The following is a 23,878-nucleotide window of genomic DNA, read 5'->3' as shown; positions in this document are numbered from 1 at the left end:
TGCCTGTTACTGTTGTTCTTCAAAATGTGATGCAGCCGTGCATTCTACTGAGGTATATGCACACCCAGTGCTCATGAGCCAGAGAACTTTGCCTAGCAGTACCCATAGGAGTGATGTTCACACCCTGCAGTCTTATCCCTTCCCCAGGTCAGTGCCATGCCGACCTTCTTAGTGCCTGGCCACCAAACATCAGAAGTACAGATTCCAACGCAAAGGGGACAGAGGGCGAGCGGTGGAATACATGTCTCCATCACATCTCAAAGAATAAGAGTTACAGGTAGATAACCAGATTTTTCTTCAAGTAGATGCAGCCCTGTATTCTATTTAGGTGTTTCACAAACACTACTCATAGGAGATAGAGCTCAGAGCCTATTTAACTAAGATTGCAGGACTGCCTTCTCAAAAGTTGGCATCTGATCTGGACACAGCAGTAATGGCATAGTGGTTTGTAAAAATACGCACAGAGGACCAAGTGGCAGCCTTGCAAAAATGTCCAATATAGGAAGGTCACTTAGGAATGCTGTCGATGTTGCCTGAATGTTGTGGAATGAGTTCATACCCTTTGAGGAGCCATAGCCTGGGCTACTTCGAATGCTGTCATGATACAGGAAGATATCCAACTGGAAATTGTCTGGGAAGAGACCACTTGACCTTTCATTCAGTCTGCATATGAGAAGGGGAAAGGTTTGGTCCCATCTGGATAAAAAGCTAAAACTTCACTTGACGTCCAGCTTGTGAAGACATTGAACTTCTGGGGTTGAATGTGGCTTAGGGAAGAACACTAGTAAATATATAGCTTGGTTCAAGTGAAGTTGGGAAATCACTTTGGATAAAAAAAAACAAACAAACAAAAAAAAACACTTAGGTGTGGCCACAGGATGACTTTGTGTTTAGAAAATTGCATGTAAGGGGGCTCCACCACCAAAGCCTGAAACTCACCTACCCTTTTTGCAGACATTATCACCACAAGGAAAGCAGTTTTCTGACATGGAAGGGAGAAAGATGGATGTTGCCAGAGGCTCGAAAGGCAGCCCCATAAGAGTCGCTAAGACAGCAATAAGGTCTTACAAAGGAAACAGCTCTTTAACCGGAGGGTGGAGATGAGTGACTCCTTTCAAGAGCCTCCCTGCCACAGGTTTGAAAACACTGACTTCCCATGGATGGGCAGAGAGGAAGTGTATGGTATAACCCAATCTGAGGGTGCTCAGGACCCAGTTGTCCATGGTAATCAAGTCCCAAACACTGTAAAAATGAGTTAGCCTGTTCCCGGACGGGGGTGGGGGTGGACCGAGAAGGAGAGATTGCTACTGAATCACTGTCTTGGACACATGAGACAAAATGGGTGCTTATTGGATGCTGGGTAATGGGATGAGCCGGCTGGTTAAACCCAGAAACAGAGCACCCTCTCCTCTGGGATCTGTGGCCATTGCAGGAATAGTCTCGCTTCCTTACAGGAAGGGAGCACTGTCCGAAACAAACAGTGTGAATAGTACTGCTGCTGACTTCTATAGTGGCATCTCTTCATGGCCAGAGTATTTACTCTGAAAGAGTGTAAAGTAGCTAGGGAGTCTTTAAAAGAGAGCAGGGTTTCGTTGTTTTTTTTTCTGAAAGCAAAATCTGACCATAAAATGGTTGGTCAACAATGGTCTGCTGCACATCGGGAGCAATTCTGCTGTCATGACGTCCTCCTCCTGGGCACGGCCATAATTCTGGCTGCAGCATCCAGCACGCCCAAAGATGAGTGCAACGAGGCATTGGCCACCATACAGCCTTCTGCAGTGAATTCCATCAACTCTTCCCTGTAAGGTTCTGGCAACTTGTCTGTAAACTTAGATATGGCTGCCCAATTGAAAAAGTCATATTTAGAGAGCAATGCCTGCTAGTTCATGATGTACGTTTGCAGGGAACAGGATGTATAAATCTTCCTCCGCATAAAGTCCATCCTCTTGGACTCTTTGTCCTTCGGAGTAGACTTATACCTCCCCTGCCTTGCCCTGGCATTTGCTGCAGTGACCATTGGCGAGTTAGCGGACAAGTGGGGGTAAAACCCTGCATAGGGATGAAGTGCCACTTCTCCAAATGCTTCACGGTGGGAGGCAACAAAGCTAGAGTATCCCAGAGGGCCTTTGTGGGTGCCAAGAGAGACTCATTTATTAGGAGGGCTATTCTCCCCAGCACTCATGATTGGAGAGTATCCTGCAGCCTATATGTATTCTCCTGCAGGAATTCCACCTGAATACCCAAGGCAGCAACCATATACCTCAGGAGGTCATGATACCTCTTAAAGGCCTCAGGTACTGCGGGAGAGCAGAATTCTGACATGGCAGAATCATCCAGGAAAGATGTGGAGACAGTTTGCTGTGCCGATGATGGGTTCTGTTTCTTGCACCACAGGATCTGGTTGGAATAGCCCCAGAGGTCCAGGGGGCTCTGCAGTCACTTGCAATAGAGATGGCTTGGGAGCAGGAGCCAACATTGGGACCACTAATCTCATTCTGGAGCATGTCAAGGAGTGGGACCTCAGGGACCAAGGAACACCACAAGGATTCCAAGGAGGCCTCTGGTGGCCAGTAGTCACTGGGCCAAGAATCTCTGTCCTGACTGCCTACCCAATAATAAGGGAGAGATGACCCCAACCTGGATCTTGTGGTGTCCCGGATGTTCTCTGGTCACAACAGGGGAGCCAACCCTAAAGGGGCAAACAAACCATCAGACTCATCTGAAGCCCAATATGGGGGCAGTATTGGTGCCAAAGAGGAATGGAGGATCAGCACCAGGTGGTACCAAATGAGAGACATTCCCACCTGGTATCTAGAGAGGTGTCATTACAGTGGTACCAAACTCAATGAAGAGATTTGCTGCCAAGACAATGATGGTGACAAAGGATGTACCAATGTTGACAGGGCCATTGGTGCCAGGCCCAGCATCAGCCTCCACTCCATTGTCTGAGGCCTGAGTGGTGCAAGCTGTGGTGCTGATGAGCCAAGTAGCTCTGTGATGCAGCCAGAGGATTCCAAGAGTACTGTGATGGGTTGGAACTCCCACATCCGGGATGCCACCTGATGTACTGAGATACCACTGAGCCCGCCTGGGCCCCCTTTAACCAGGCTCTTAAGCCTCCTCTAGCACACATACAGGCAGGGCCACACCCAGCTGCAGAAAGACACAGATACTGAGATCAGCTCTGGGAAGACTAGGCTTAAGGGGCTTGCCCCACCTCCCTTGGAGTGCAGACCCAAAGGTCTGTTGTCTTGCACTGTATAGACAAATCTGCACAGCGCAAACTCATAAAACTTTGCCCTCTTCCTCAATGTGAAGAGAGATATGCATGACTTCTTGCTCCCCCAGTTAGAAATTACATAAACTGGGTTTAATAATAAACAAAACAAGTGTTATTAACTATAAAAGGCAGATTTTAGGTGGTTAAAGAGATAGCAATCAGAACAAAGTAGATTACTAAGCAAATAAAACACACAAACTAAGTTTGATTCACTAAAGAAACAGGATACAAAATGTAATTTCTCACCCTAAATGTTGAAGTTAAATAGGGTGCAGGGTTTCTGTAGCTCAGAGTTCCAGTTCTTTTCTTACAGACTTGACCTCTATCTCAGTCTGGACTCACCCCTGCCTTTCCCTTCAGGTTGGTTTCTTTGTCCCTTCAGGTACTTTCAGCAGTCTCTTTCTTCTTGGGTAGGCCATGGAGGAGAGTCCCGTTTGCCTTCTTCTCACCCTTAAATAAGATTTATATATGGCGGGAATCTTGTTTCCCAAACCTGAACACACACCCCCCTCCATTTCGTGGAAAGTTACAAGAAGTCCAAGATAATGTTTAGTATCAGGTGACAAGACCACCTGACCTAGTAATGTCACAGTTACATCCCAGGATGCCTCCCAGGAAAAAGGGATTAGTATCTTCACAGTCTTGTTGTTTCTTCCTGATGGCCCATCAAATCTGCTGGCCTGTTGTCTGATGGGTCTCTCCCAAATACACACCCAATTGTAATTGTTACATAGTCTATATTCCTAACTTTAGATACAGAAATGATACATGCATACAAATTGGATAATCGCATTCAGTAAATCATAACCTTTTCAATGATATCTCATATGACCCATCTTGTATAAAACATCTTAGTTATGTCATAGTCACATCATAAGCATAATTCCATAAAGAATATCGAATGTAACGTCACAAGTACAACAGAGGTTAAGGTGATGGAAGCCATAGCACTAGCGAACTCTTGAACCAGTAGACAGTCTGGGACTTAGAGGCAAAGCAGGTCTGATGATGCCTGATATGCAACCAGCATGGAGACAGTCAGCGCTGGTGCTGATGTCATTAGTACTGGGCTCAGTATATGCCCCGTGGTCAAAATGGGAGTTGATCATCCAGGGTCTCACTGCTCTTAGGGCAGCACAGGGGAACTCTGACTCGATCCACAAGCAGTGAGAAGGAACTGAGGGGGTTGAGGCGTTGCTGTCCTTATATGGCTAGGGCCACAGGACATGAGTGCCTGTCCTATTTGGTACTGCTAGGCAAACTTCTTTAGCTCCAGTGCACTGCATGCACCCACTCAATACGGAATCACTGCCTTGCTGTCGTGGTAACTGTGAAGTGTGAATAAAAGCTGACCAATTGCAGGTTTTCTTCCTGGTATACTCAAGTGAAAACAATGAGCAATTTCTGTTCATTGATTAAGAGAGGTAAAAGCAGAAGCGAATAGGATTGTGTGCATTTTTTAAAAAAGAATTTACAAGTTATAAAAATGCATATGCAACATCAGCATGGGCCAAACATTCTGGAAAAGTGGCCTTGTACGGTTCTCACTGTCATAAACCCAGCACCCACAGAATAGTCCAATCTTCAGGACCTAACTGTGAATCTTTCACATTGACTGCATAAGGACTATTCATGATATTAATTACTTACTTATGTGAGTAAGGGGCTCATCATCTACCTGAAATTTTTTTCCGCAGCCAGTCCATTGTGAAGATATAGCCAGCATTTTTCTAATGGTGTCTTCCATCCTGTTATTAAGTCTAAAGTCCACATCCTCAGCTGGAGTAAATAGATGTTGCCCTAGTAAAGTCAATGATGATCTTTCCCACAAAGTGTTAACACTGCTCCCTCTGGGTTCTGCAATTTGTCCCACCCGAAGTCAATGGGAGTTCTGCCACTCAATTTCACCCTCTGTGTTCAACACATTAGCTGTTCCATTCAGGGAAGTTACGTTATCTCCACGATCTTGAATACATTTCTTAATTTCACCCAGTCACGCCATGGAAACAGACTTTGTCAGATCTTTTCAGTCTTCAAGAGATATCTCCCAGTCTCAACTAGTATTGTGGTACCATTGGCTTCAATTAACTGGCACTTAGAGAAGCTGCCTGCTTCCTGTGATATTTCAGAGTTCTTCTGACTTATCTGGGTTCATTATGGTGATAAAGTGTCTTGATTAGCACTTCTTTATAATGGTAACGCTTTCCACACTGTTGAAAATTTCTTCCATTTCAGGCATTTTCACATTAAATCAGTTCTAATAAGAAATTTCACTTATGGGGGGGAAGGGGAATCTCCAGGTAGATAGTGTATCTTGGAGAGGAGACAAAGATTAAGAAATCAGATGGGTGAAGGCTGGGGTTTATCAGTACAACATGCTTCTCTAAGGACCAGTGAGAAACAAAAGTATTTTTGTAAATGACTTTTCAAGATACCTTGACCTCTGAAACACTAAATGAATTTAGACTGCAATTGACCATTCATTTTTGCACTTTGATTTCTTTAATTTTTCCTACATAAAAACAAATAGCATAGGGTCGACACTAAGAAGTCAAGTTTCACATCCACAGAAATTGTGGCCTCGCTCATAACTTATGCAGTAGCAAGTCTGGAAGTAGTAGCCTACAGTTGGTTACACAAGCACTAGACTGCAAATGGATAAATAATCAGAGAACATAAGACATCAGAGATGGAAAAGGTATGTTATTTTATCTAGTCTACCCCATTGCCAGTGTCCTACTGTTCTGTGAAGCGTATTTTCCAATCTAGTCTTAAATGTTTCCACCAGCAAAGGGGATTCTGTCACTGCCCTCGAGGGACTATTCCACAGTTGAAGAGTTTTTTCCTGCTATTTGGCCTAGATTCTCTTTTGCTCTCTTTCATCCCGTATCTTTACAGAATACAAGAAACTCTGCAAGGTTTGTCTCTTGATGCTTCTGCTACATGCTCCCTCTAGGAAAGGAGAGATGCAATGGGTCACAACGAGTATAGGCTGAATAACTCCCAAGTCCTACAGAGCCTCTTAAAGTCTATGAGGCTTTGCAGAAAGTCAGTCCTTGGACATTCCTCACTCCCATGACAGGCTGGCAAGCCCCCTCAGGAATCATTCTGCCAATGGCCACCCCCTCCAATACACACACATATACCTGGGTGGTGCTGTTTCCTTTGCAGTGGTAGGGCAATGCAGAGCAGAGCAGAATGCTGGATGTTCAGGCTGAGACATTGCCAGGGAAGCATGCTACATGAATCCAGGTGTTTCCTGATCCCATCCTAGCAATCCTCTTGAAGACCAAGCAGAGCTATGAGCTGCTTCTTCAGCCCCTGTGGAGGGAGAGCATGCTGCACTGGTTTCACTTCCCCAGTTTTGCTCTTTTGGGAGGTTTAAGTCCCATTTTAAATCTAGTTGCTCCTCTGGTAGTGAGCACAGAGCTGTCAGTCATAAGGCTTTCGGTGTAGTGTTCTCCTGAGTTAGGGCTTCTAAAAGGACCCAGATTTCCTATGCTGTTAACTGTTGCATTGAAGATATTTGAAATAGTTAGTTTCAGTAACAGGGATTATAGTGTCTCTGATCCCTCATGAGATCTCAGCAGGGTCTGAGCATCTGGGCACCTAATTCCCATTAATTAAAATGGGAGTTAGGTGCCTAGGCTCTTTTGAAAATGCTCCTACACGTACCTGACTACCCTAAACACCCCCTAGGTATCATTACATACCTAAATACGTATTAGATACCTTACTAGAAACAGTACAGGGTCTGCTTACCCAACCCTTCTCTAGCACTTCTGTTATTCACTGTCACTATTGCCACCTGATGGCCAAATGAAAACTTGTTCAACTAAAATTTCAGACACCATAGCCAGCTTGTCTTCATTACCGTGCTACATAAATGGAGCTGCGCTCTCCTGTTGACAAGATTAATCCATCTCCAGGAGAGGCGCAGAGCTGTCGGCGGGAGAGTATCTCCTGCCGAAAGTGCAGTGCAGACACCACTTTAAGTCGAGGTCACTTATGTCACTCAGAGGGGTGGTTTTTTCATACCCGAGGGATGTAAGTTACATTGATTTAAGTGATAGACAAGACCTCTCTCTTGCTTATGAGCACCCAAACCGCTCCATCCATTTTATGTCTGCACCCATAAAGCTTATGGATTTTTTCTAGTAATTAAATATTCGTATTTTAGGCTGTTCATTTCTTTACTAGCATAACGACCCAGGAGCATTCCCTCCTCATTGCTGACTAGGATTTTGGAACAACTAAAGATACTTTACACAGAGAATCCTTGCAAGGGTTTTTACACTGAACCTAGTGCATGCTGGGATAGGGAGTGCATAGGTGATGAATAAAGCTCATAGCTATTGGCCACAACTGAATTTCAAAGTTTTATGTCCCCAGTAACTGAGGACATAATCAGACCAATGCACAAGTAGCATTGGTTGAACTGTTGTGAAGTTATAAGGTTTAGCTTTGCTCCAAGTTGGTATAATATCTGATATTTTTTGCAAAACTCTTACAGAAGCAAAGTTTTTGTGAAAAAGGAGTACACAGACTAAGTTTTCTCAGCAGCATATATTGTACTACATGTAAAAACCATATCCACCCACAAGAATATGCAAGGAGACCTTGCTCCCCTCTCAGTTCTCAAGATAGTCATTTGGAAATATTACCGTCGAACCTCAGAGTTACGAACACCTTGGCAATGGAGGTTGTCCATATCTCTGCAATGTTTGTGACTCTGAACAAAATGTTAGGGCTACTCTATCAAAAGTTTACAACTGAACGTTGACTTAATACAGCTTTGAAACTTTACTGTGCAAAAGAAAAATGCTACTTTTAAGCCTCTTAATTTAAATGGAGCAAGCACAGAAATAGTTTCTTTACCTTGTCAAATCTTTTTTTAAACTTTCCCTTTATAGTTTTAGTAGTTTACATTTAACACAGTACTGCTAGGTTACTTACTTTCCATTCCGAATGAGGTGCGTGGTTGACTGGTCACTTCGTAACTCTGCTGTTCGTAACTCTGAGGTTCTACTGTACTGCACTATTCTAATATAGGAGCCCTAAAGAATTTAGCCATTTAACATCCAAATTAGTTCTTAATCTTCTCTAGTGAGCAATAGTAGTTGATGACAGAATAAAACATGAATGCTATGGCCCTCATCTTGATCCCGTTGCAGTCAATGGCAAAACGCTTAGAGTGGGACCCGCAAACATACTTAGGTGCCTAAATCCCAGACTTAGGCTATTAAGTCTCTGGTTTCTGTGCCTCAGATGCAGTTTTGGCTCCACTGCAATCCACAAAACTCCCACTGAGTCCCATAAGCTCCTAAACACACTTGACACCTAAATTTTCAGGGTAAAGTTTCCCTGGATGCCTAAATTTCTGCCTCTGAGCATGTGCACTGCTGCCTCCCTCTAGGCATCCAGATGTCTATCTCCTGGCAATGGACTAGAGTGAATCACAAACCAGACATGTCAAGTGGCCTAACACTTATCTCACATGCAGGGCCCAATCTGGTTGGCAGCTTCTGAGCATACCAGCAAGACTGGGCATCTGTGAAAATCCCACCACCACTAGAGGAAGCTGTGAATGTGGTGTCCACCTTATACCTTTAGCCCAAAGGTTAGAGCACTCACCTGGGATGTGGGAGACCAACATTCAATTCCCCTCTCTGTGCTGGGGGGAGAAGGGAGAGCCCTCTTCAAATCCTACCTCTCAGGAGAGTACTTTAACCACTGAGCTATGGATATTCTGAAGTGTAAGTAAGTCTATGTTCAGACATCAAGATACAGATTCCCCAGGGGAAAGGCAGGAGAGTGCTTCAGAGCAGTGATTGGGAAGGGATTCCTCTGTGATCCCACCCCTCTGTCACTTCTGTAGCATGTTTCCCAGTGTGGTAGAACTGGACAAGTCACTGGCATCGAGTCAGCATCCAGCCACACTTCACAGGTAGAGGGCAGCTTACAGTGCCCTCACCTCAGGGAGCTGACCAAGCCTCTGCTGCTAATCCAGCAGGGTTTGCAAACCAAGCCACACAGTCCCTCCTGAACCCGTTTCACGCATAAACTGATGTAACCAATGAGGCTGCAAAGTAAAAAGCTGACAACGGCTGTGGTCTTACAAGCCTCAAGTGATGATTCTTTATACAGCAGTTGTGCCCAAGGTACGCTGAGTGCTTTCTAACCATGCAGGGAGAGCACCAAGGAGCTCACGCTCTGAAAAGATATGACATGCAGGCAGAAGTGAACAGGGTGGTGGGTGGCACCAGATGAGCTGCCCTAGAAGCAGTAGGATGGTGGAACGGAGCTGAAGCAGAGCAGGGTGCAAACACTGCTGATGTGAGACTCCATTAAGATGTGTTCAAAAGCTCAGTAACAGACTTAAAGGTGGCAATTTTGCAACATAAAAGCTTCAAGAACAGACTCCAACGAGAAACTGCTGAGCTAGAATTAATTTGCAAACTAGAGACCATTAACTTGGGCTTGACTAGAGACTGGGAGTGGCTGGGTCATTACACAAATTGAATCTATTTCCCCATGTTAAGTATCCTCACACCTTGTCAACTGTCTGAAATGGGCCATCTTGATTATCACTACAGAAGTTTTTTTTCTCCTGCTGATAACAACTCATCTTAATTAATTAGCCTCTGAGAGTTGGTATGGCAACTTCCACATTTTCCATGTTCTCTGTATGTGTATATATCTCTCTTCTTACTGTATGTTCGATTCTATGCATCTGATGAAATGGGCTGTAGCCCACGAAAGCTAATGCTCAAATAAACTGGTTAGTCTCTAAGGTGCCACAAGTATTCCTGTTCTTTTTGCGGATACAGACTAACACGGCTGCTTCTCTGAAACCATTCTCATCTTAGTTATTCTTTCCCCTCTAAGTTCTTTTCTAACTCTCACCCACCCCATCTATGGTGACTTTTAAAGCAGTGGCTCTCAACCTTTCCAGACTACTGTACCCCTTTCAGGAGTTTGATTTGTCTTGCATAGCCCCAAATTTCACCTCACTTCAAAAACTACTTCCTTCAATATCAGACACAAAAATACAAAAGTATCACAGCACACTATTACTGAAAAATTGCTTGCTTTCTCATTTTTACTATATATTTTTTTTAAAAATCAATTCAAATATAAATATTGTACTTATATTTCAGTGTACAGTACACAGAGCAGAACAAACAAGACATCTGTATGAAATTTTAGTTTGTACTGACTTCACTAGTGCTTTTTATGTAGCCTGTTGTAAAACTAGGTAAATATCTAGAGTTGATGTACCCCCTGGAAGACCTCTACGTACCCCCAGGGGTACACACAGCCCTGGTTGAAAACCACTGTTTTAAAGCATTTGCCCTTAAATCATCTCTGTGAAAAGATAACAGTTAAAACATTCAAAGATGTGCAACTTTCAAAGAAAATGAAGAGCTCTGGAATAATATTTAGCACTTACCATAGCACCTTTCATTGGGAGATCTCAGAGTGCTTAACAGGGGAAAACACTGATCTCAGTTTTCTGAATGAGGAAACCAAGGCTAATGACCCAGTTCAGCAAAGTTTAAACTTAATTTTCACCCAGTGCATAATTCCATGGCTGTTTAGCAATGCACCGATGCTTAACTTTATGAGTATGCTTTAGTTTCATTGAAATCTATGGGACTTAAGTACATCCTTGGTTAAATCCAGGGCAAAACAGTGAATAGGAGTATATTATACCTAAATCCTCACTCAGGACTTCAGGATCAAGTCCACTGTGTGCTATGAAGCAGGGGTCTTAGGTTGGCATTTCAGAACCTGTTCTCTCACAGGAATCTCCATCTTGCTTGAGATGTACCACTGAGATAGATTTAACAAGTGATGATATGGGCTTGGAGTGTAATCTAGTGTACTGGAGAAAATGAGAGTAAAAACCATAATGCAGTTGAAAGAAACAGCTTCACAAAGGGCAAGGGCTATTCACTCCAACTCTTACAAAAAGGAAGTGCGTTAAGATAGCTACAAATTCTGACAAAGAGCAGGACTTTTCAAATAAGCCTATAAACTTTAATATTATTGTGTAAATGGTTGGGATTCTTAGTTCACAAGTAAGGCATTTTCTTAGTTACATCTATGGAAATAATAGCAACAGAAAAACAACAAGTAAGAACAATACCATTTGGCAAGCTGAGGGCTTGTCTATATGGTGCAGCAATGCAGACTACAGGTGTGTGATTTCTACAGTGTACTAGCATATTGCACACTAAATGTTCTCTAGTGTACTCTAATGGAGCGCCGTTTAAAACTGTAAAATGTTATAAGCGCACTATGGTACTCTTAGTGTGCAACAGCAGGGTCTACATGAACCAATTAGTGTGTCTCACACTGGTGAGCTTTAGAAATCACAACCCAGTAGTGTGCATTGCCCCACTGTATAGACATGCCCTTATTTTGGCATTCTGGCCTCAGCTGAGGAAAGCACTTAAGCACATACTTAAATCCATCCCTGCTAAAGCACATGCTTAAATGTCTGAACAGCCATGCTTTCCTGACTTAGGGCCTCACTGAAATCAAATGAAGCAGGGACATCTACTGAAACTTCAAAATAAGTTAATATTGAAAGCTTGCTAATTTCCACTGATGCTAAATACCATCAATTGCAAGCGATAAAACTGTTGCATTCTTTGATAAAATATAATCATTCAGAAGATATAATTTAACAAGCCAGTTCTCCATATAATTAGCCTTCATAATTGTTTACTTTTTGCTTATGCCTAACCCTACCCAGGTCCTCTTAGCACGTAGAAAATGCCCTGATGTTTGACTGAAATAAACTTTAGTTCTACCAGATAAACAGCAAAAAAGACTGACTTCAGTGGGAGCATGATCAGGCCCAAAGTCAGACTTTTGTTATGTTTTCTAGATATCAAGCAACAAAATCAGCATCAAATACTTCCTCAAAAGCATGTCTCTGTTTTAGTTGCTACATGCAACTAAGAGAAATTCCCATTCTTGTTCTGCAGTCCTATAGTTCTGATTCTGCGATAACTTTGACTTTAGCCACATATACAGTCATGTTGCAGGACTGCTCAAATATGCAAAATTAAGCACACATATATGCAAAAGTCTGCAGGATAGGAGTCTAAGCATTGTGCCTGTAATTTAACAAATGTTTCAAATATTTTGGGGAGACCCAATCCTGGTGTCCTTACACAAAAGAAGAATCCCACTGAAATCAATAGGACTTTACACACAAGTAGAGAGAGCAGGTTTTGACTCTGCCTCACTTGTAACCAGGTTTTTTGTAATATACAAACATTTCCTATTATTTAAACAGCAACTCTCCAAAATTCATACTGTAACCAGTAAAGGAAAATTTAAAATACCAGCATATGTAAGAGAAACCTCTCTCACCTTTGCAGATTTTAAAAAATAAATTCCTTATGATATGAACCAAAATGCTAATTTTCTTTTCAAACTGCCATCAAATTGCAATAAACTAGAATGGCCAGAAGATGGTGCTCATTTGCTTTGACTTTGTTCACTGATTAGCTCTGAGATTCGCAACATAAGGTCTACAAAACTCGCAATAAAAATAAATGTATAAAGAAATCGTACTTGCCGTCATCATTTGAGAAGAATTTTATGAATGAAAAAAAATCCACAATACAATAAAATAAAATAAAAATTAAAAAATCCAAACTACAACCCAAAATAGGGGTTGTATTCAGTGTATACAAAGGACTGATTTTCAGAAATTCAAACCCCACACTGAAGTACAGTTTTTACATTTGGACTAACGCTGTTAAAAATGGGTGCCTAAAATCAGGTTCCTACATCCACATTTAGGCCCTGATACTTCAAAAATGTTCACTCATCCTTAACTTTACACCTTATGAGCCAGATCCTCAGCTGACTTAAAGTAGCAGAGTTCTACTGACTTCAGCTGAGCTATGCTGATGGATCACAATTGAGAATCAAGCACTGTAACTTAAATGGGGCAATTCTCAGAATGCAGAATTAAGTATGTGCATACATTTTTACAGGATCAGGGCCTTAGACACCTAAAAGAAGAGCCTGATTTTCAAAAGTGTTAGCACCCTGCAGCCTCTATTTACTTCAGTAAGATCATTTGAAAAATCACGTTGCTTATTTTAGTGCTAACTATGGATTTATCAACTTAACATTAAGGACTCATTTTTGAAAGTCTTAGTTTTAAATCTCCAAAGTCAATGATGCAAACAAAAATAAGTACACAGAGTTGATTAAACATTTTTTTTTAAAGGGAGAGGAAAGTTATAATGGACTTTCCTTAAAATTCAACTATTTCTGTTCACAGACAAATATATCCTAGTTATTGTTTCATTTACAAAACAATTTGAAGACATTATACAAACAAAATATATGTATAATAAAAAACTCAGTTTCAAAATCAGTGCTAATTTTGAAACCAGCTCTTCACAGCAGATATTCTGGATGGAAAAAATACATAATTTAAAGTATTTTCTTTTTTGCTTAAAAATATTTGAGTTTTGCAAGCCATTTTACATTAAAATTTAAAAAAAAAATCACATTCAAAAGGTGTCTAAAGCCTCATTATGTTCTTTTAAAAAGGAACTGGAAGTGTTCTGCCACCTCTAATATAATATTCTATGGACTGTGGGATTAAAGCATCCTTTGAGGCTCGACATACTAGTCCAGATGTCATCACAGCTGCATATTTTGCACGTGCATTACGAAAGGGAATATGCTAAAGGCACTACTGGTTTTCTTGATTTAACCTTGAGAAAATTCCACTGCTAGTGACTGACTCTTTACTCGGAAAGTAAGACGCATCCTTGATCGCTCCTGAAAAGGAGTAGTCCATTGCTGGGTGAAAAGGCAAAGCTGGAACCAGTCCAGGTGTTAAGTAGGGTGACATAAATCCAGGCAGCCCTCTTCCAGGGGTGGAATAAGCCAGTTTTAGAGGACTAATCCCCAATCTAGGGTTTAGGCTATAAAGATTTGTTGCACTTCCAAATGATGTAGAACCGGTTTGAAGAGGGGAGAAAGCTGATGTATTGCCAAATGCTCCAACACCTAATCCTGTGAGGCTAAAACTAGAGGCTCTGTGTAAGGCACTAAATTCAGATCTAGATGGGTTTGCAAAGTCTTTGACATTTTGTTTATTCTCTTTCCTATTCAAGATCTGTTCTATGGCTTGGACCACATCTCCTTTGCAGAACTGCAGGATACTCTCCAGCTTGCTTCGTTTATGACTAGGAAAGACTTTGGTGAGAATGCCAAGTGGGTCTCTGTGTCTTGAAGCAGCAGCAGGCAGACTGGAACGGGGGGCAGCAAAATCCTTGGACCATTCACTTTCATTTCCTGATTCCATGTCTGAAGAAGAAAGAGATCCTGAACTTTCTACACCTTCCAACTGCTGCTCCGGACTAGGACACTGAACATTCTCTTCCTTTTCTGAGATTTCCAGCCCAGATGACTTCACTCTACAGCTTCCACTAGCTTCCGCTGACTCAGGCGAAGATATCAGGGGAGGAGGATGTGATAGGACTACAGGACCTTCTAACACCCTGAAGTACGAGTCATACTTCTGCACCTGTTCTTCTGGGAAATAAAAAAAAAGATTAAATTTAGTCTAAAACTAGCCAACTAGCCTTCAAAAGTCTTATAAATAGCTACCAAAATTTCCACACAGTACACATTACACTTCCCAAGAAAAGATATAGGGTGAAATCCGAGCCCCACTGAAGTAAACAGTAAATTTGGCAAGGACCCCAACGAAGCCATGATTTTATCCCTTGGTATTCAAAGCAATGAACAGTGTAATTAAGACTGAAATCTGAAAAATGACCAAATAAAAAAATTGCACCTTTGTACTCAAGGGATCCTTGCCCAGATGCTCATTCATTTCAATGGAGCTGTGCTGGTATACAATAAGAAAACATCAGACTCTCCCTGTTTATTTAGTTATATTAGCTCACTTTAGTGATGAAACAGCCATGCTGGCTCTGCAGGGCTAAGAGAGCAGGCAGGATTCTCTTCCTTCTTGTTCTTCACCAACAGAATTCCTTCCTAAGTTCAGACTTTCATTAGAATGCTCAGTGCCATTTTGTGCGGAAATTTGAGGAAATTCCCTCCAGTTGATTTTGACTTAGGGAGAGACTGGGGAGAGGAAGCAGAAAATCAGCTTAGTCCTCCCCACTCTTTAGTTACTTTTTATGCTCATGAAGAAGAAAAAATGACTCATTTAAAAAAAAAACTGAACAATGGGTAATCCTCACTGAGTAACATTCTTTCATCTAAAGGGAAAGATCCAGATTTTCTTATTTTTAGCTGAGATACAGACAGAGAAGGCAACTGAAATTAAAATGAATAATGATGCAAGACTTCCCAAATTGTTCAGCATAGTACTTACATCACGTCAATACCTTTTTTGGGAGGCAATAACTATATATTGGACATGCCCAGAACAAAAATCTAGGCCCCTATCCTTCTATTGCTCCCATGCAGGTAAACATTTTTGCCTGCACACTGATTTCATTGGGACTCTCCATGGGCACAAGAGTCCACCTGTGCACACAAATTACAGAATTAAGGCTTTAATGGTTAATTAGAGGAAAATATACATAATTTCTTTGTAGCATATATGTGGGGTTTTCTGTTTTGGGGGGTTTATTAATTTAAATTTTCGAAGGGTTATTTTTAGCAATTTTTGCACTTTAGGTAGATGTTCAAAAAAATCGAGGGTTTTTTCCCCCAAGGCTCTCTCTTTGTAAATACTGAAATGAGTAATCTCTTAGTAAAATGTTAAAGGAACATGACAATTTCAAACAGCATGACACTGAAGTGTACTAGGGAACCTCTAGTGTACTACAGCAAGATTTACATAGACCAATTAAGGCTGAGCATGTTAGTACTTTTTAGAAATCACACCCACTGTAGTCCGCATTACTGTTCTATATAGACAAGTTGTTAAATACAAGTAACCATTTCTCGTGCTTATTGGATAAAAACTGATTTATTATCAGTTAAAACCTAAAATCAGAAGCCCTACAAACATGTAAATATTGAAAACTTTCTCATATTTGTACAATCCTGTTAGCAACCATCCCACATAGATTTTCAGTGTTTAAAAACTAAGGTTCCAATCCTGCAAAGGCTTATAAGCATATGTAGTCCTATAAGGGCTGATTTTGCACCCACTAAAGTGAACAAGAGTTTTGCCACTGATTTCAATGATGCTTAAGCCTTTGCAGGATCAGAGACCACTGAATGATCTCCCATACATGCATGATCAAATACCCAAATGTGTATGCGAGTCTTTCAGTTAACTTTGCTGTATATCAAAACTATTGCCAAAAGCAAGGATTAAGGACCTGATGCTGCCACCCTTAGTCACTATAGTCCAGTGTAGTGTAAATGGACTTCATCCTTAAGTATGAATTTGCAAGATAAATTTTTTAACAAAAATGCAAGAAAATCAGCAGAAACCATAGTTTGCTTTGTTTTTGTTTTTAAAAAAAGCTATCCACTTCTTTGTGGCATCATGACACCAACTTCATAAACACAATATTCCTAAACTTACAAAATGGGTATTTTTTTTAAAAAAACTGATAGTCTCTTATTTTATTTGTAAAAGCTGCATGACGTATATTTCACAGATAACATATTGCTTACTATACTTAATATGCAACACAGTATCCTGCATAATAACATAACATTGCACATTTAGCATTTATATATATATATATATATATATATGCAAAAATAAAGACCCTGATCTCACAAACACTTGAGCACTTATTTGAATTATCCTACTGTTCGTGCTTAAACTTAAACACATGCCTAAAAGTTGACAAAACTGAGGCCATATATTGCTGATATTATCTTGAACTTATTAATACACTGCATATTACATTAAATATGACATTTCCTATTTTACTGCATAACATATTGCATTTTGTTAGATCATGTGTGTGCACACACATACTCCAAAATGCAATACATTACACATGAAACAGATAACAGGAAATTGCATATTTAATAAAAAGCATAAGAGCGTTTATATGCTGTGCATATCATTCATGCACGGTATTGTAAGAGAGAAAAACTAAAGGCCAGAGCGTAACACCACGATCTAGAGTCACAAAGGGATTTGGGCACCCAACTGCCTCTTTAGGTACCTAAGGATATACTCCCTATATACGCATAAATATGCAATACATATGTACATACACTGTACTGGTAAAACGCGCAACCTTGGCTAGATTTTTAGAAGAGCTCCGTGCATGAGGCTCTTCTGAAAATCTGGCAGTAAGCGTCAAGATAGGACCCGCTGGGTGCGGAGCACTGAACATAAGGTTCTGGTCTGGGAGCCCACGCGGGAGCAGCGCTCTTTTAGGGCATCTGCCCCCTAACGCGTGGGGAACACCGGGGCAGCTCCCCGTATCGCCAGGCGCCGCCGTCCGTCCACACGGCCGCTGCCCAGCCCCGCCAGCGCGCGCACACACACGCTTCGGGGAAATCGTGGCCACGCTGAAGTCAGCATCTGCTGCAGAGGGGCCCGGATTTCGGGGCCCCCCCGGCCCCACGCGCTCCCCGCCCCGCTCGCGCACCTCTTCTCCCCGGCTGGAGCTCCGCGCTCACGCCCCCGCCCGCCGGCGCCCGCCCGCGGAGGTGCTGGAGCCCCCGGGCCTCGCTCTCCTCCTGCGCCTGCTGCCGGCGCAGGGCCACCTGCGCGGCCATGACCCGCTGGCGCTCGGCGATCAGCGCGCACTTGGCGCAGGCACAGTCCCGCCAGCGGCAGAAGCGCTTGTGGCCCTTGAGCGCGGACACCACGCCGTGGTTGCGGCAGCGGGCGCACTTCGGGGTCCGCGGGGAGCAGGCGCCGCGCTCCGGGCCCCCAGCCGCCGGGCAGCAGGGGCTGGAGGAGCCGCCAGTGGCCGCGGCCGCCGCCCGCAAGAAGAGACTGGGCGGGCGGAGGAAGGCGGGGGGCAGCCCCGGGGAGCTGCCCGGCTCCATGCCCGGCCACCGCACAGCTCCCGGGGAGAAGGGCGCAGCGCCTGTGGGCCGGGCCGGGGGAAAGCCGCCGCCGCCGTCTGCCCCTGTCGCCTCCCGGTGCGGGGAGTTAAGCGTCTCTCGCGGGTGGAGCAGGGCGCAGCGCCACGCCCCTTGCAAAGGGACAGCCCCCAAAAGAGGGGCGGGGTGGTAGCGCGTGGGGCCCCCACTGCTCCCCTCCTGGGCACACTGAGAGGAGCCGAGGAAGTTGCTTCACACTGGCGAGAGGGTGGGATTAATTTGTGAGAGTGCGAGTTCAGGTACATGCTGAGGGAGCGGCGAGAGCTGCAGGTGTCTCCCTCCTGCCCAGCCCTTCCCTGGTTCCTTCCTCGGGGCTCAGTTCTGCGAGCACAAATAGGGGCCCGACCCTCAACTGGGATGGGGGAGACTCAGGTTCAGTTCCCCCTTTTGCCGAAGGAGATGAAAGGATTTCAGAAAAGCCATAAAAAGAAAAGGAGGACTTGGGGCACTTTAGAGACTAACACATTTATTTGAGCAAAAGCCATGGAGTTTAATGCTAGAAGGGACCACCAGATTATGTACTCCAGAGGTTCTCAAACTGTGGGGTGGGCCTGGCAAGGGAGGCTTTTTTCTTTTAAAGAAGTCTGACGGTCAGCCCCAGGTGACTGGACTCCTGCAGCAGGGCCATGCACACCTGGGAGGTCGAGATAAAGGGGAAAGCCAAAGCTCTGCCACCTGGACTCAGGCTCTCCTTCCTCCCCCACCCCTGCCAGTCCCTCACCTGGAGGCAGTAAAGTTGTCAGCCCCCAGAAGGAGCAGCAATAGCGGGGGGAGTGGCATTAAGTCTGCTGTGAAAAGTGATATTGATGAATATCACTTTTCACATTGCCAACCTTACTTCTATGCTGCTGATGGTGCCACACTGCCTTCAGAGCTGGGCACCTAGCTGGCAGCTGCTGCTCTCTGCTCTGCTTCCAGAACTGGGGGGTGGTATATGTACTTGGAGGGAGGGGCATAAATGACTATGGACACAAAGGGGGACCCAATCAAACCACTTATCTCATCTAACCTCCTGTAGATCACAGAACACCATCACCCTAAACTTAAAGTCAAAGTTAGACAAAAGTACTAAGTCTACAGAAGACTAAACTATTATGTGGAACAGGAAAACAATGGACAAGACTGAGGGGTACCAGGGCCTGAGGCCCTCACGGTGGCAGTGAAAGGATTGAGACATACCCAGATAATCCCAGTAAGTGACCTGCACCCACTCACTGCAGAGGAAGGCAAAAACCCTCCAAGGTCACTGTCAATCTGCTCTGGGGGAAAATTCCATCCTGACCTCATGTGGTGAGCAGGTGAGCAAGAACTAACCAGCGAAGCACCTAAGAAAGAGGATGCTCTGTACCACCTCAGGGTCCTGACCCTTCTATCCTATGTCCCATTTCCAGCCATGGCTATTCCTGATGCTTTGGATGAAGGTTAAAAGAAACCCAGAATATTACAGGTGAGGGGTAATCCCTTCCTGACCCCTGCAGGTAGCCATCTGAAACCATGAAGCATGAGCTTTAGAGACATAGGACGAAGTGAGACCCAGGAGTATAGAGCCTTGCCCCCTACCATCACAAGCAACCCCCTCATACAACTGCACTTATAAATTTGTCCAGCTCTCTCTTGAAAGTAATTAAATTCTTTGTCCCCACAACTCTTATTGGGAGGCAGTTCCAGAACCTCATCCCTTTGGTGATTAGAAACCTTCTAATTTCCAGCCAGAATTTGTTCATGGCCAGTTCACATCCATTTGTTCTTGTGCAAACATCCAGTAGCATAAATAGCTCTTCACCCTCCCTGGTATTTACACATCTAGCATATTTATAGAGAGCAGTCAGATCCCCTCTCAGCTTTCTTTTTTTGGTAGACTAAACAAGCCAAGCTCTTCCAGGCTCGTCTCGTAAAACAGACCCTCCATTCCCCGATCATTCTAGTAGCTCTTCTCTGCACCTGTTTCTATGTAAATTCATCTTTCTTGAACATGGGTGACCACAATAGTACACAGTATTCCACATGAGGTTTTATCAGTGCCTTGGATAGAGGCATTAATTCTGTGTGGCTACTAGAAATGCCTCACTTGACACATCCTATGATCTCATTTGCCTTTTTCAAAGCCGCATCACACTGGTGGTTTATCGTCATCCTGTGATCAACCCACACATCTAGCTTTCTGTTCTCTGCTGTCACCTCCAACTGACGAGGCCCCAGTTTGTAACAGAAATTCTTCTTAGACCCTAAGTGCATGACTTTGCACCATTGAATTTTATCCTAGTTCTCTCTCCCCCCGCCCCAGTCTTCAAGGTCATCCAGATCTTCCTGTATAATATTCCAATCCCCTAATTTGAAGAGGGGTCTCCCACCTCTCTCTGGGAGAGCTCTAACCACCTAGCTATAGGATATTTGGATTTGGGGCTCCCTCAGTTTCTCCTGCTGAAGCTGTTCCACTGTGGCTAAAGAGACATTAGAGCAGGGGGACTGGACCCTGAGTCTCCCTCCTCCCAGGTGGGTGCCCTAACAAGCAGACTACAGGATTGGGCCCACACATGAGATAGGTGGGTAAATGCCTATCTTCCCTCTGTTCATGGATTGCTCAGGAGTTTACATGGGAGATAGGCACTCTGACAAACCTAGAGTGGGGCAATAGTGCACAAGCTCAGAGGCAGGAACATAGGGGCTTAGGGAACTTTTACCCTGAAAACGCAGGCACCAAGTGAGTTTAGGTGCTCGCAAAGTTCACCAGGAGTTGTGTGTTTCGCAGTGAAGCCTAAAACTCGGATTAGGCATCTGAGCAGTGCTTAATTTGTGCCAGGGCTGAGCCCTGGCCCTTCTAGGCTTGGCAGTTCATAGCCCCAGCACCTCTGCACTTGCTGGTTTCTGGCACCTCTTCCTTGACAAATTAAGCACTGCATTGCCTTGAATGGGTGCAAGCCCTTGGTGTTATAAATATAGATAATTACTAAAGTATTGTCAGAGCACTATCTTTTGAAAAATCTCTATGAACAGCAGGAGTTGGGGTTACTAAGGTGACTATTCTGCTCCTTTTATGTAAGCAGGAGTTTCTCGGTTTCTCTCTTGCTGCACAGAAGGAGGGATATGCAAAACTTAGGCTGTGGAATAATCCGCTCAGCCTTCAGCCCATTTCTGCCAAGTTACTAAGATTTTAAGCAAGAGGACTGTAACATTCTAGCCTTGATGCACGTGTGCATACCTTTCTGCATCTATTAATGAGTCCATATACAGCACATAGCTAGGGGGAGAAATGGATTCCTAAAGGCACATCAGATATTTTTTCTGCTGTTAATGAGATTTTTAGCATCACACTAACTAGTAGAATGATGGGAATGGTTGTTGATGTGTCCTGTTCCAGAAAAAAATAACATTAAGTCACCTTCATAATAGCCATATTTTCCTTTTCTTCAAGGTTCATGTTCATATTGTGCAACAGACCATTGTATTACAGGATCCTACCCTCTCCACTCATATTTTTACTGATTTAAGACTAATTTATGGGTGCTCCAGTACTGGTACATTGGTAGAGTAGGTGAGTGAGAGAGGCTTGTCCTTCCCTCCTTAACGTGTTTCTGCATAGAGATTTATTCTTATTGCTCTTGCACAAAAGAGCCACAATGCTTCAGGCCAGCAGGTCTTGAGCACAAGAGGGAGAGGTGCTGTCTGGATTGGTCAGTGGCATGGCTTTGGCTGTGCTTCCGAGTTGCTGGCGATGTCAGAAGGCCTCTTCTGGGTGGAAGTGAAAGCTATATCTTGTCTAAAAGCATAGCAAGGGCTGCTGGTGTGTGCTTATCCTGTCCCTCCCCTGACATTGACGTGGTAGGTAAATGCCTGCCCCGGCACTAGGGAGGCAGAAGACCTACTGCTGTTACCATTAGAACTCTTCAGAGGCATTTTAAGCCAAAGTGCTCCGCAGCACCTTGCAGAGTCAAGTTCAAAATGGGAAATAAGGCTGGGCCCACTACTGTCAAAATGGAAGTAGCACCTTAGGTGTACTGTTGTTCTGCATTCTTCAGGGGGAAAAGAGGCCACACTCTTCTTATATGGGTAGATTTACTCTACTCTTTCCAAGCAGCAAAGGCATAATATTGAAATTAAGGAAATCCATCACTTCTAAATTAATTTTTAGAACCTTGCCAGCTGGGCTGTAAGTCTGTTTTTTTTTTTTTTACTAAACTGTAGACTATAGATATTGGAAGGAATAGAAACACGATCATCAACATTTGATATTTTGATTTTTATAGAAAATCCCAACTCACCCGCACAATAGATTCAGTATGGGGTGTTTTGATCTTATTTTTGCCTGTGGATTCAATCCTGCAGTCCTCATTCATCCAAAACGCCTAGTGACTTCAGCAGGAGTTTTGCATTTGTAAGAACTGTAGGATTTGACCCACTATTTTGGTAAGAGATAGTAGTTTGGTCCAGCGCGATTTATCTGTTATTAGAAATAGTGTCTATTTTAAACTTTGTCTTCAGGCTGTCTGGAATTCCTCTGCCAGAGATTCTTCTGGGACCTTCATTATCAGTGTTCCAATTAAAAGAGCTGGGCGATTAGAAAATGTTAGCCATTCACAACCAGAGCTCTGAATAGGAGACGAAGCCAGTTCCTCATTGGTTGCTTGCCACTCACATATTTCAGTTCTGGATCCTCTTTGAAATTCATTTCTTTTGTGAGCATAAGGTTGTTTTTATGAGGTGTTGTCAGGCCTCTGGCAGGATTATTGTGTGTGTTAGAAGGTGGTAGTTTTTGAACAAAGTCTTCAAAGTCAAGGCTTGGAAAATAAAAGCCTCAGATCAAAATCAAACACCATAAAATGCTTAATGTTGGGCCTCGTCTCAAGGCTCAGAGGCATGGCAGGTATTTTTTATTCAGCTTTATCATAATTAGAAAATTAACAGTTATGTCTACAGTTTTCTTGAAGTAATTAAAATAAATTATTAGCTATAATTTTCAAGATAAGATTTAGATCATGGGTAATGTTCAGTAAATTACTAAATATTAGTTATCTGTAATAACAGTTTGGGCCTTATTGTGCCATCAGTTTTTAAGTAGAACTCTTCACTGAAACCAATATGGTCCTTGGACTCCCCTCTCTGCCAAAAACTGAAATCAGCAGTAATAAGGAGCATCTGGCATATGACAATAATTTAATTTATGTGTCTCGTATTAATACAATTTTTAAAGCTGCCTTTTCTTTTTTTTAAAAAAAATACACATCTTAAACTGGTAAGGCTGTGAAGCTGCTACCCTAGTCATTTTGATCCTGGAAATAGAGATGAGTCTGAATTCCTTTATGTTTTATCCATGTCACTTTTCCAGTCAAGATTCACAACACTCATACATTATTCATGAACACTTAATGAAAGAGCTTATTCCAAATTCCTCGAATATCTTTGAAAAAGCCTTCCATCAAAAGAATGACACCCACATCACTGACACCCCCGTCTATACCTGAACCCCTACAAAACAACAAAAACAAAAAAAAATTATATCAGAAACAAAACCCCTATTCCAAGCCGAATTTTGACCCTAAAAGG

General features: G+C 43.1%; 1 protein-coding gene across 1 annotated transcript; it reads right to left on the bottom strand.

The window, feature by feature from the left end:
- Window positions 1–13,721: 13,721 nt before the first annotated feature.
- On the bottom strand, window positions 13,722–18,439 carry DMRTA1 (DMRT like family A1). Its single transcript, XM_073346287.1, has 2 exons — window positions 17,875–18,439; window positions 13,722–14,863 (listed from the first exon to the last, which is right to left on the bottom strand). The coding sequence occupies exons 1-2, from the start codon at window positions 18,278–18,280 to the stop codon at window positions 14,016–14,018; spliced, it is 1,254 nt and encodes a 417-aa protein (XP_073202388.1). The 5' UTR covers window positions 18,281–18,439; the 3' UTR covers window positions 13,722–14,015.
- Window positions 18,440–23,878: the final 5,439 nt, after the last annotated feature.

This window comes from Lepidochelys kempii, chromosome 5, assembly GCF_965140265.1.
Source record: "Lepidochelys kempii isolate rLepKem1 chromosome 5, rLepKem1.hap2, whole genome shotgun sequence".
Classification (NCBI taxonomy): domain Eukaryota; kingdom Metazoa; phylum Chordata; order Testudines; family Cheloniidae; genus Lepidochelys; species Lepidochelys kempii.
The sequence above is the reverse complement of the archived record's forward strand: the minus strand, read 5'-3'. Positions and strand labels throughout refer to the sequence as shown.